Source organism: Ochlerotatus camptorhynchus, unplaced genomic scaffold, assembly GCF_037179485.1.
Source record: "Ochlerotatus camptorhynchus isolate MF236.1 unplaced genomic scaffold, CSIRO-AGI_Acam_v1.1 ptg000064l, whole genome shotgun sequence".
In the NCBI taxonomy this organism is placed as follows: domain Eukaryota; kingdom Metazoa; phylum Arthropoda; class Insecta; order Diptera; family Culicidae; genus Ochlerotatus; species Ochlerotatus camptorhynchus.
Genome location: NW_027040554.1, coordinates 106,176 through 120,134, shown reverse-complemented (window position 1 = coordinate 120,134; position 13,959 = coordinate 106,176). Strand labels below are relative to the sequence as shown.

Here is a 13,959-nt window from a genome sequence, read left to right as displayed (position 1 = left end):
GGTACCAACGCCTTTACTTCCCTTTCGAAAGAAGGCGTGATCAGAGATTGTATACCTCAGAAAATCCCGACGGCGCCGACTGGGATTGAACCCAGGCTCTTTGGAATGACAGGCTGTCACGCTTACCGCTATATGAGAAGCTGGATCCACCGGTTTTATGCCATTCTAATCAAGTATGTAATGATAAATATTAAGTTAATGATTCTCAACATGCGTCTTGAAAAAGAACTTCGACGCTGTGGGTCAGTCACAAACATGGCTTAAGTGTGATGGAAGCGGTATTTCAACCGATTCAGTCGCCTTGCACCAATCAGCTATGAAAATGTCTATGTGTCCGGTTCGGATCTTCCGAAGATTGTCTTTATTATTTAGTTCCCTTGGCGTGATCAGAAATTGTATGCCTCAGAAAAACCCGACGGCGCCGACTGGGATTGAGCTCAAGCCCTTTGGGGTGAGAGGAAATCACGCTTACCTCTCACATGCATGTGCATGCGTGTTCGTGGTTTCAAGAAACGATTTCCAAATATATATAGACCAAATATAATGGATGTATTTAATGGACGATGCAAATTATGGAAAAATTTACTTTGGACAATTTCCGGTGAAAAATGTTACCTGTTGCCAAAGTGAGGGGAGGGGGGGGGATAAAGTTCAAATTTGCCTTTTTAGATAAATTCTTTCGCAAGTTGATGATTTGGCAAGGCATCTGAAGTTGTGGAGAGAAAACAAAGGTTTTAATCACTGGAGCGGCTATAAATGGACAACTTTAATGTGGAATTTACTGAAAAAAGTATAAACCCACTAAATTGCTCAAATTTTCTATCTATGGAACAATTTTTTGATTATCATGCGTAAATTGAAGAAATGTGGCAAAACAATCAAAACGCCATCTGATTTGGAGAAGTGACGGGAAAAGATGGCAAATAAGGTTGACAGTACTACTATAGAGATAACTCTAAGACCAGAAGGTCCCGAAGAAACGTGCTCAACTTTTTAGCTCAGCTCAGGTACTATCTTCGGTCCCAAGCCAATCGATGCACCCCTCGAAACATAGGAAAATCCACGAACCACGAACATAGAGTAGTACTAGAATTTCAACTAGAATGGGGTACGCTTATAGGCGTACTTGGGACCAATAGGCTAGTCAAGTAGTGAGCCAATTTTAAATCGTTAGTTTCCACCGGTTGGTACTACCAACAATCAATACGAAACTAACGATTTTAAATTGGCTCACCACTTTAGTAGCCTATTGGTCCCAAGAAAACGATTAACGTACCCTATTCTAGTTGAAATTCTATTACTACACTATGTTTGTTTTGATTCGCTATGAAAGTTTGACAGATAACATCAGGGGTGTGTGGATTTATGCAGAACATGCAGGGGTGAGTGAAATAGCTTGGGACTGCTTGGGACCGTTGTTCTGGTACTGAGTGAGCCAAAAATAATAATGATTTTCTTCGGGACCCAGTGGTCTTAGAGTTACCTCTATGGTACTACTGTGCAAATCATGTCTTAGTATTGGGAGGTATTCAGCGAAAAATTCTAAAAGAAAAAAAATATTCTTGTATTTTCCATTAGAGATTAATAAAAAATCTACAAAATAATACTCTTGCCGTTTTTGTATGTATTTCCCTCTTGAAGAAATGACCCATTTTGGGCAACCAAATTCTAAATGGAAAAGACTTTAGAAAAAGTTGCTGATTACTGTTGTATCATCGCCAACGTATCGATTGTTAACCCATGAGTGCTCTCGCTCACTCTATTACTACAATACCCCAGGTCCCTGGTCTACAGCCACGGATACCAGACGGGGTGTGCTGTCCACCAGCCTCTTTTGCGGCGACTTGCTCGAGCTTGAGAGAAGCAGCTCTCAAAGTCGGCTCCGGACAAATAGGGGACACTGATCCGCAAGTTCAAACACGGTCACCTACTCTTTCACCAGTTAACTTTTATTTACCAAAACCTACTTACAATTTCTGGGTGTTTGTGTGTGTAAGGGCTGGCCAGCACGGGGATCTCTGCTGAGGGAAATCACGGTACCTGGTTCCCTACCAAGGCTGAACTTCAACTCATTGGCACGATCGAGCACTACCTGGCCCGGTGCGATCTCGGGCTGATTTACACATGGCTTCGAGGTAAAACTTAATGGGTCCTGCGGGCACGTGGGACATCGGAAAAGGGTCTATGGAAGGTTGTGCTACCGGAGTACGTTTTATATTTTCCTACCTGAATCTACGGTTCATACGCCCTTGTAAATTCCGTAAAAAACTTTTTTGTTTGCCCCAACCAGAGATATTAATATTTGAAAAGGGCATATTTTTAGTAGAAAAACTTCAATAACTCTTAATCGGCGAAAGATATCGACAAGTTTTATGCAGCAAAAAATTGCGGCTTAAAAAGATCTAAAAGTTATTTCAAGACATCTTTGCTGAGAAATTTGAAATAAGAAAACTGTTTTTTTTTAAAGGCACCCTAACTCAATATAAGAAAATACCACTAAATCGGTCAATTTAAGTGATATAAAAAAGTTGCTTGAAATTAGGTCAGCTATAACTTTGCCGAAGAATGTATAGCTTAATTTCTTCAAACAAAAAAGTTAGATTTTTTGTTCCAATGATAATAAGAACCACCCTAGAATTAATTGTCTTAAAAATGAGGGCCTAACTATAAGGAACAACTTTGTAGAAGCGACTTTTAGTCTAAAGTTTCAATTTCCGGCTCAAAACATATCCTTCCAGCTAAATTTGCATTCTGGACCACTATGCATTGTAGTAATAGATTCTATTGTTTTTGTATGGTAAATTATTATTCGGGCAGTGATTGTTTTGTTTGCGTATTTTTCCTTCAGTACTGGGAGACATTCTTCCGAGAATTGTTGCCTTTATCTTCTTGGGGTTTCCTAGCAAGGTTTGACTTAATTAACCATTCGGGGATTTTTTTTCTTCGGGGTAACCACTCATACAACCGGTGGCCTAGGGTTAGAGCACTAATTTAGTTCCTACCACTTAAATCCATTGGGATAGTACGAAATTATGCGGTCGATTCGGTATTTTTATGGGAAGAAAATCAAACAGACTTTGCTTCAATCTAGTGTTTTAGCCATGGGATCTATCGTGGGTACATGTTGAGAATTGGTGTTACTTTCATATTGGACATCAATCATCTGTTCGTGTTGGAATTGGTGTTTGACGTAGTATTTTATTACTTTTGCAGTGAGTTGAGCAGGCAGCGATCGATTACAAAGACTGTCTATGTTGTAAGAAAATCAACAAAGCATATAATTGGATGGCTTTTGATTGAATGATTTTCGCATTGATTGATAGATTATGCATCCAACTGTTCACTACAGAACAGTACCCTAGGATCATTTCTAAGAAAGATGTTCTTTAACCGACCGGTTATCATCACCGGCAAGCTCTTCTTCTTAAATGAAGATTGTTTATGATTCAAACATCGTTTGTTTTCGGTTCCTCCCATAATCGGAAAAGCCGGTTCTTTGCGGGTGTTTGTCAGATATGCTTCGTGTATGGAATAGTGTTGCTCAAGAAACATTTTGAACGTTAGAAATACAAGCTCACGTTGGGAACAGTCAAAATTAGGTGTGGTGAACAGTTGAATGTATCGTGTTTGGGTTATTATTCCTTTTTTCAGTGAAGGGATTCAAGAAAATATGAATGATTAGAACAAGTTTATAAAAAACTCATTCATCAAGTCCGGGACTGGTTCAAGCTTATCTCGTCGGCTGTACCAATACCAACAACGTGTCGATCGGATTTCGAACCGAAGCTGGAGCCTCACTACAGCCTGGATAGAGGTGTAATAAAACAACACGATCGGTTCGGGCAGTGATCAGTTCGTATTGTACAGCCGCGACCGGCGGATTAGTTGAGCTTTAGGAGTAGGATCGCGCGTGATTGGTTGTCCGTGTACAGCTCAAGTGAATTTGTGATCTGAATAGCAAGTGGTGTGCTAATAACAATAATAAACGGCCATAGGTGACCGGTTGGAAGTGGCAGCGGGTCGTCCAAGTTATTATTATTGGTGGGATTTCCAAGTCTCTGAGAAAAAATAAACAGTGAAATTGTGACGATAGGTGGTTCAAGTGAACAAGATTAGAATGGGGCACATCCAGATGTCCCATCTGTGGGCATTATCACTAACGGTGATACTTTCGGTGCTAGTGCTAGGCTGCAGTAGTGAAGGGTTAGTATTTTAGCCAAAAAAAAAATTGATCATCTAAAATTAAAAACCCATTTCGCTCTCGAGCGTAACGTAACGAGTTAATAGTGGAATAATCACGTATGAAGTGTCCGGGTGGTAGTAAACATTGATCATTCGGACAGTTGGGAAAATCGGTGACCTGTTGTGGATGTCCACTGCCGCTGCGCACGTACTGTGCGAGCGATGACGAAACCTCGGCGTTGCGTTCATACTTGACAAAGTTGATCTGCCAGTTATGGGCATAGCGTGTTTCCTTATGAGACCCACATCCACCGCGCGCTGTCTAAAGGAAATACAAACAAAACAGTGCAGAGAGTCACACACGGCCAATGATCGGGCATTGATGGATTCCTACGACGACGACGACGACGACGACGAATCAGACTTTTGTGAATATGAGATCACTTGGAACACAGAGGTGCGAGAAAGATGCGTCGGCGGAGCTGAAAATACCTAAGCGATTACCGAGGTTGTAGTAGCACTGGACGCAGAGGTGTTTGATCGCAACGGAGTATTAAAATTACCTTCCTCGGTTCACCCACCCACATGGGAAACGCAGTGCTCGAGTAGAGCTTTAGTCATTCGCCTGTAACACGACGATGACGATGACGGCTAGTTGTAGAACAATCACATAAAAATCCGAGAAGTACATTCTTCCGTTTGACGAGGCGCACCTTTTATGGCGCTACTGATGCTGGTTGACCTTGGCGAAGAAATTGAAGATCGTGAGGCTGCTGTTATGCGCTAGTGCATACTATACCTTGGCATTGGGAAGGCTTCGCATGCGACTGTACGGTTGATGTTTGTTGGGATTGCGTTATGCAACGATCCTGTTATTTTTTATTTGGAGAAATGGATACTTAAGAGTGAGAGAGGATAGAAATTGATCGCGTTACGTTCACCTTCTGCTGTCTGATGCAGTTTTAAGTAGCAGTATGCTCAGCTGGATTAAATGATAAATTATGCAAATTGGTGCGGCGTAAGGAGCGCGAAATGAGATCATTGCAAAACTTGATTCTGTTTACCCGGATGACAATGCCGCAAATTGAAAAATAGTCTTTCGTTTGTGGAGGATTGCATTCTTATATGCAATAATCAAACTGATGGGTGTTTGTTGTGCTGCTTAACTCAACTGGCGTTTAGATCGTTAATAATATCTGTTCTTCAAATTTGATTAAATGGCGGCTCAAGTTTCGGTAATTAAAGTTTATTCAAATAAAAAAATATCAATTAATGGCTTCAGATTGACCATTAGACTGAGGCAAAATATTAAATTTTCGCTCTAATATGCTGAAATGGTTCCAAGTTGGGTCCTGATTAGTAGACTGATGCAAAATTTGAAATTTTCTCTCCACAGTGTTCAAACGGTATCAAATCGGGTTCTGATTAGCCTCCGAAAGTTTGATAAGAAACTGACTTGGCACAAACCATTTGAAGTTTATATGGAGATTACTATGGAAAAACAAAACTTTTTGTTCATTGTCGTTTAGCATTTTACATATTGTACTGTTAACAACTTCTATTGCTATTCTTATGGGAATTTTTATCAGCTTCAACTTTGCAGAAAATCGGTTTTCAGCCAAACGTCAAATTAAATAGTTATTAATTGTTTAAGAGATTGATAATTTTATGGTAAGATTAAGCGACTGTATTGTGGGCAACACTGCATTCTGCAGTGTGACATAGTATTTGAAGTGTTTATAGGAAATAACTTTAACAAAATCAAATGTTGTCAATCTAAAAATTCACCATATCACACTGCTTTAAAAATGATAGCTATGTAGAATGTCACTTCTTGATCAAATGTATGGAACAAAAGTTATTAATAATCCAAGTCACTGATGGCAACTGTTCAGCAGGCAACACTGGTGTTAGAATAGAGTACAAAAATCATGGCTACTACACGGTAACCTCAAAATACCCAAAAATGACTACAAAGTAAGCATTTTCGAGGAAAACTGGGACTAGGGTTAAATACCCCATTTCCGGCCTATTAAGCATAACACGCACTTAGTCTTTCTTAATCTAGATCAGTTTTGCACCAAACGGAATGTTATTATTACTGATGGCTTCCAAATTTATTAACCTTTCCGTACGTACCGTAAGATTTGATAAAGAGAAACTAATCGTTGAGATATTGTCAAAAGTCTAACACTGCTTCTTGACGCAAACTCGGCCTACGAATTCTAAACTCGGCCTTACGCATTGCAACGCCATTGAAACGCCAATGAATTCACTTCGGCCTATCGTATGAAGATAAAAATTGATTCGGTCGGAGCGCTTCTTTTGTTTTTGGGAATAATGGGTGCAAACTTTCATACCACGCGTTCTCATTGACTTCGTTCGGTAGCTTATTAACTAAAGTATCGTACCAAACGCATAATTGACTTGTTAACTCTGAAATCATGGATTTATTTGAAGATTTCTGCTCGATAGGCCCAAAATGGGCGATTAGGCCGAAGTAGTGCTCTACCCTACCTATTAAATGAGTAAAATTTTACTATTACAAAAATATTAAGAAAGTATTCATGTGTTGGTAACAAACAATCATAAATGGGTAACTTTTTAACTGGGTACTGCGGACTCACTCAATGTGCTTGTCACTTGGGAGCCAGTCAGAACTGTCAAACGAGAGCCAAACATTCAGAAGCAACAAATGAAGTTATGTTCTTACCTATCGTCAAGCATTGCAATCTCATAAAAATATTTCATACTTTTTCATAACACATTCTTAATTGTAAGCTCAAAGACAAAAACCAGCAGGCCCAGTGAAGATAGTATAAAAACCAGCATAGCTTTTACGACTCAGCTGAGTTTTCAATTGCAGTAAAACATACTTTGGCGAAACATGTATGTAAACAAACTTTGATAGGGTTATGGGAGCTCGAGCACTCCTGGCTCAGAGCTTTGGCGGGAATCAACTGAGAATGAACAAAACAATTTTAAAACAAATTTTCAAGCAGTTTTCCATTGGCTTGCATAATAAAATCGATTGACTTGTAGTCAATATCGAGTCTGTTATAGTCATTATTGGGTATTTTGCGGTAGCTGTGTATGTCACAGTGCAGAATACAGTGTTGCCATTAAAACAGCGGCTTGATCATGCCATAAGATTATCAATCTATTAAAAATTAATAGCTATTTAATTTGACGTTTGGTGGATCTGGTTGAACGATCTTCCACAAATTTGTAGCTGAGAAAATTTCCCAATATGTAAAATGCTAGAATACAATGAACAAAAGGGGTGGTTTCCCACAATAATTTCCACATAAACTCCAAATAGCTTGTGCTTATTTAGTTTCTTATCAAATGAGTTTAAATTTTTGGAGCCTAATCGGGACCCGATTTGGAACCGTTTGAGCACGGTGGAGCGAAAAATTTAAATGTTACACGGTGGAGCGTAAATGATCCATATTGTGGTCACTTTAACACATTTGTGTCATTCGTGACTTGTCCGTTGATGAGATTTGAAGTAGTGACTTTGGCGTGAGAGGTTTGGATGTTAACCACTATGCCGGAGGCGTCACCGGTCAATCATTTAGATCATGCTAGAAATGGTTGAGGATTCTTATCGGGCCAGTTTACAAACTCCGTTCGAATTTCAGAATTTCCATGCACAAATTGCAAAGCTTGGCACACCAGACTCACCTTAAGCCCAAAGAATCGACCTTCCTATTTGCTTTTGCTTCATGTCAAGCGGATGATAATTCTTTACCTCTAAATTCATGTTTACCAATAATCTGTTTTTCTACCATTTCATTCGATGGTAATGGAAGTCGTCAGTAAACAAGTGGGATGTTGATGATAGTACCTGTGTTCCCGGGAAACGAATACGATTCCAGTTTAATCCACTAATGAACCAAGGTCGTAAAGTGTGTGAGTGCTTGCCTGACAAGTATTTTTTCCCCCGTTGGATTTGTATTGTTAGAAGATGGCTATCTGTCTACAGCTTGTTGACTGCAACTCGCTGCCTGCTGCTTGTGCAGTGAGTTGAAAACCTGCGGGAATCTCAATCTCAAGTGCAAACACAGCATAAGAAAAACAAAGAAGGTAGAACCGGCTTTTTGAAGTTGAAAACCAATCCAGTCGAGAGAATGATGAGAATGCAAAAGATGGATTGAGTAGTTTTTTTTTTACGGTTTTGGTTTTTGTTTTCGGGTTGACTGGAACATTAACGGTGGGAATGATTGATCGGAATTCATCTTAACGTTATCCCAGGGGATTTTTTGGGATTAGAAAGAGGCAACTCAGGTGAACAAAAAAACAAAAAAATCGTCATTATCTTGGTTGCCACAATATTTCAGAACCTGTTTGGAGATCGGACTATGTTGATTTTCAGATTGATCAATTTACGCAACAGTCGTCGCACGGGTTGTCTTTCTTGCAGTTTATAATTTTTGGGCTACGACCAATTCGTTATGTCAATCAATATAAAATAAAATCCGAAATTTTGGATTAGTAAATTTTGGCTTGGCAATTGACATTATGAATGTAAATGTTACGGTCATTGACATGTCCACTAGACTTATGCAAATTTTGTAAGTGGATCCAAATTGCGCTTTGATTTTCTCCCAAAATTTGAGCTGGTTTAGTTACTTTACACAAATTATTTGAAGATTAAATGGAAGTTAATACAGATGAATCCATCTTCTTGCTTACGTCCATCTATTTTTGCCCGGCAATGAACATTTTCACAAAAAAATATGTTCTTACTTGAAACTATAGGATGAAAATTTAAAGGTAGTATTTTTATCCATTTTTGAGTTATGATTGAAAAACTAACGGGTGGCCACACGCCACTCTGAGAAAACTACACAAAACATTCATGCAAATTTAGGTACTCTGAGACTTGCATAAGAGTGTTTTAAGGCCAAATGACAAAAACATAAAAATTTGATTTCACGCTCGACCTTCTCGGAATTGCATGATTGTTTTTTATGGTCAATTATTCACATTTGAGCAAAAATTCGGCCTTTTTGTATTTTGCAAAAAAAACAACAAATCATAACTCTAAAACATCACTTCTTATTGAAATAATGTCTGAGACAAAGTTATAGGGAAAACATTCCTTTTCATGACAAAAAATAAAAAAAATTGAAAAAATTTTGGAAGTAAAAAAAAAAAATTTTTGAAAACATATATAACAAAACTACCCTAGATCATATTTTTTAATATTGCTTTTTAAGCTCACACAATATGCTATCTTCTGTTAAATTTTAAAGTTCTTCTTCTTCTTCGCATTTCATGCTAATTGCTTATCGCATATTAGCTTATTGCGTGCTCTCCATTTAATGTTCTAGATGCACTTCCCCGGTTATTAATTGAGAGCTTTCGATGCCTGCACCATTTCTGCATAAGTATAATCATAGAGGTAACTCTAAGACTAGAAGGTCCCGAAATAACGTGCTCAACTTTTTGGCTCAGCTCTGGTACTCTCTTTGGTCCCAAGCTAATCGATTCACCCCTCGAAACAGAGGAAAAACCAATAACCTCTCATTTTATCTGTCAAACTTTCATAGCGAATCAAAACAAACATTGCGTAGTACTAGAATTTCGACTAGAATGGGGTACGTTAATTGTTTGCTTGGGACCAATAGGCTAGTCAAGTAGTGAGCCAATTAAAAATCGTTAGTTTCGTATTGATTGTTGGTATAATTGTGTGGTAAGTACAATCATACGCTATGCCCAGGGAATTCGAGAAATTTTCCAACCCGAATAATTCGTCGACCGGCCAGGAATTGAACACAGCCACCTCCCGCATGGTCTTGCTTTGTAGCTGCGCCTTTACCGACTGAGCTAAAGGAGGTCAAAATTATCAAGTTGAACTCTTTAAATTGACGAAAATTTTAAACAATGATTCGTCGTTGGCGTGGAACTGCTAATTTAACTTAAAAAATTGAGTCATACCGTACTTTTCGTCGAGAATCGATCTTTTTAGTCTCGGAGCACTTAATTTTACATTAAATGTTTGCTTTTTTTTCGTGATCTATGTTGAAGACAGATTCCGGTATGTGTAAAATTGGATATTTCTAAGTGTGATGCTGTTCAATTTTTCAATATCGGCAGCTCCATGCACCGAAAACATCCGCAATATTTCGAATGATTATTGCATTGCTCGAGCCCTTTAACAATATGCTTTCGAATTTCGGATAATTGTCTTTTGGTTGAATCCGCCATCAGATGATGAGTATCCATATGACTGTCATCGAAATAAAGCATGAATTTCATTTGAAAATTGGCTGTAAAACATACAGCGGTCAGAGGACAACAATGCAATACTAGTATGACTTGCAAAAACTTTAAGCTAGATATATAATTCAATCGTTTACATTTCCATGCTGAATAGCCATGATCAGCCATTCCATTATGGATTCAAAAATTCATCGTTGGTAAAGGAAACTTTCTCCACCACGAAATAGACAAACTTTGGTTTCCACCCCTTTACCCGTAGTTCGTAGTCATGGATACAAAATGCTAAGTGGAATTAAGTTTAGAGCTGGAAAAATTATCGCATAAGAAGTGAAGAAGAATACTAAAAGTCTCAGCACACAAATAGCATTCTTATTTTCAAAATTGTTGTTGTGAAAAGCTCATTTAATAAAGAATATTCACTATGGCAAGTATTGAAAATAGAAGCTTCGATGATACGGGCATCGATTCTTCTAGCGGGATAAACAATAAAACGCGCAATTTTCTCCCCCCCAACGCTGTAAGGCTATCAAATTTATTAAGCTCTAGGTCAAATCATTATGATTTAAATCAACTCATAGCTTCGGTGATTATTGATAGCGAATAAGTAACGCAATTATTTAGTTACTTATTCACTACGCCCGTACTTTTGCTTCTAATTCTCATATCACTTCTCTTGTTTCAGTATCTTTAGGTTGTAATCAAAGCACGCTATCTCCCTAACTATAAACAAAGTGCTCTCACTATAGTGCACTCAAACTCATGTTCTTGGTGAGCCGATGCGTTTTCAGCAACAGCGAAGCTTCTACTCACTTGCTATAAAAAAAATGATTTTCAGAATTATGAAATCATGAGTGATAATTAGTACTTGTAAGTTACAAGATGAGGACGTGAAGTATGTGTTTGACACATAAAATCTGTCAATATTGCTTTCAGCGCGTCACAATCAGCGATTTTACGACTCGTGAGTGCTCACTCTGAGTGAACGCTCATGAATCATAAGATCGCTTATTGTGACGCTCTGAAAGCGAAATTGACAGGTTTTATGAGTCAAACACATACTTTACACCCTCTTCTCGTTACTTACAAGTACAGCATATCATTATATCATCTAATGATTGCATAATTCCGAAAAATATGTTTTTATAGCAAGTGAGTGGAAGCAACCCTGCTATCAATTGTTAAAAAATAAGGGCCAGAATTCAACATTTCATGGAAAAGTATAAAATTAAAAATTCTCCAAGCAATCAGCATTATCGCACCGCTAGATCAACATTAATAAATTATCAAAATCAGCTATAGGGTCATTTTAAATGTAATTTTAATCTTTTATTAAATACAGTGCAAACTAAAACCAATGATTTTTTATGGCTTGGACAGCGCTTTAGTTCTTCTTTCAGATGTAATTAGTGTGCGTTGTCCAATTCTGTCCGACTTAAAGATGTAGGTCTTGGGAAAAGTGCTATTTTTGGGTCAAAACAATTAATAACTTATAAAATATAAAAGGATAGAAACTTACGTCCAAGACAAAATGGCTCTTAAAGATTACAAACAAGTTTGTACGACAGACGAAGGGTAATGGATTCAAGAAAAGTTATTGACAAAACAACTACATACTAAAACGTTACATATCTCAAAAATTGTAAGAGTTAGAGATTGGTGTGTCTACAAAAAAAGCTTGATTTAATAGAATCTAAAACTTTGCCGGTGACACCATTCTGCTATCTCGACTTAAAACAAAATTCCACCTCTTTGCAAGGTAGATTAATCATGCTAAAGTTAAGTTAAAAATAATGAGCTAATCAAGTAAACAAACTTCTCCAAACGGATTATTTTTTCGTGTAAATCATATATCGCACGTTTTAGCGCTTTTAAACCACTGTGCTTAGGAAGAAATTCTTTCATGCTAGGGGCTGAAATTGCGGTTGAGAAAATATAACATGTTACTTTAAGTTATTGATATTTTTTCACCAAATTTATGACGGTATATTGGATTCAGCACAAAATAATTCCCTTCTATGATTACGAGAAAAAGATAGACCGGGGCAAGTTGAAACGGATAGCGTATCTATAAGCGGAAGTGAATATTCACTGTGATTATTTGCGAGTGGCATTGTGCACCAGCAGATTAAAACTAATAACAGGGATTATTCATTTCCGCTAAGAGGAACACCTGCCGTTTCAACTTCCCCGCATGTTTAAACTTGCGGTACCTTATATTATGTTGCTTCATCAGCAACCTAAATGCTCTAAATATCTCACGCAAAAGGGTGAAAAGAGTGCATGGAACAAAAAAGATTGAAAACCACTGATAGGGATGATTTTCATTTCATTATTCAGCTGTCAAACCTTGATAACTGGGCATCAGAACTTGTTATAAATGTGGTAAAAACCCATACTAGGGGTTGTCTATCAACAATTTTGCTACTGTAGTCTAATTATTTAAAATCAAATATAGTTTAAAATGTGTGGACGTTGAAGATAATGTATGTCAATTTGATCTCTTTGGTTACGAATTCGGGAGCTCACGAATATCATTACCGGTAAATTCGATAATTGGGTCGATAATGGAGTCCGGGAGCTCCCGAATTCGAAGCATTTAAACAGCAATGCATTTCGTGAATCTACAGGGGTGGAAAGATGCGTGGACATACCGTACCAAACGCTCCGAGTTATGTAAGAGTTTTATTTAACAATCATATGTAGTGTAATTAATGCTTCATATAATTGTTTATATAGTATAATTAGCGAAGCCTCAAATGTTCCCAAAATTCCTGATTTATAGATAAAAATGGAATGATGTCACCAAAACTGGTCTGCTTGAATGTGATCATCAAATTTTCCGGATTTCTCTATTCCACGATTTTCTTCAGTATCCGTTTAGCTGCTGTCTGTTGGTCTCCGCCAGACGCATCGTCTTCATCGCAACAAACGCCGTACACGGATCTTAGTTCTCTTATGTTTTCTTCTTACCGCGTTTGCCAATCAGAACTAACTGTAGTTCAACCACCTCTACTCATTTGAATAAAAAAAAAATCACTTCGCGGCTTGCAAAACGAGTCGAAGGATAAAGTTATTTGTCATCGTAACGGCCAATCACTTTTCACACTGGCCAAAAGGAAAATGTTCGTTTGAAGTTAATGCAAAAGATTGACAGCGCAAGAAATCTGAACCGTCCACTAGCAGAGCCTACTTCGATCTCTCTTATACCAACTACATAACACTGCCGCAAAACAATCGTTGAACATTTTTTTTCAGATTGCGCATGCTTGAATGACTTGAAATCTCCCATAGTGACCGAAAATTATCAAATAGCTATATTTCCAAATGGGGCAAGTTGGGCAGGCTTGTTAGAATACACTCAAAACTTGATCCAGAGCTTAACCTGAGAATGTGCGAGAATCAAAAGTTTGTTAACAACAGTGTCAAAATTTTGTGTTTTGTGGAACATTGATTAGCTTTTTTTGTTAAGGATAGGCAGTGTGTTGCCATTCCATTGTCGAAGGTTGGAGGAAGGGGAGGGGGTGATGGAAGATTTTGTAGTAACAG

At 38.0% G+C, this 13,959-nt stretch overlaps 1 protein-coding gene across 13 annotated transcripts in view; it reads left to right on the top strand.

The window, feature by feature from the left end:
* The first annotated feature begins 3,844 nt into the window (after positions 1 to 3,844).
* LOC135697020 (thioester-containing protein 1 allele S3-like) overlaps positions 3,845 to 13,959 on the top strand; it is a 71,580-nt gene continuing 61,465 nt past the window's right edge. For 10 of the 13 annotated variants that reach the window (XM_065216571.1, XM_065216577.1, XM_065216579.1 and 7 more), the window contains exon 1: positions 3,845 to 4,203. In XM_065216571.1, coding sequence (XP_065072643.1) covers positions 4,118 to 4,203 — 86 coding nt within the window. In that variant the 5' untranslated portion in view covers positions 3,845 to 4,117. The remainder of the gene's footprint in view (positions 4,204 to 13,959) is intronic. The other 3 variants (XM_065216583.1, XM_065216584.1, XM_065216573.1) reach the window with 1 other exon arrangement.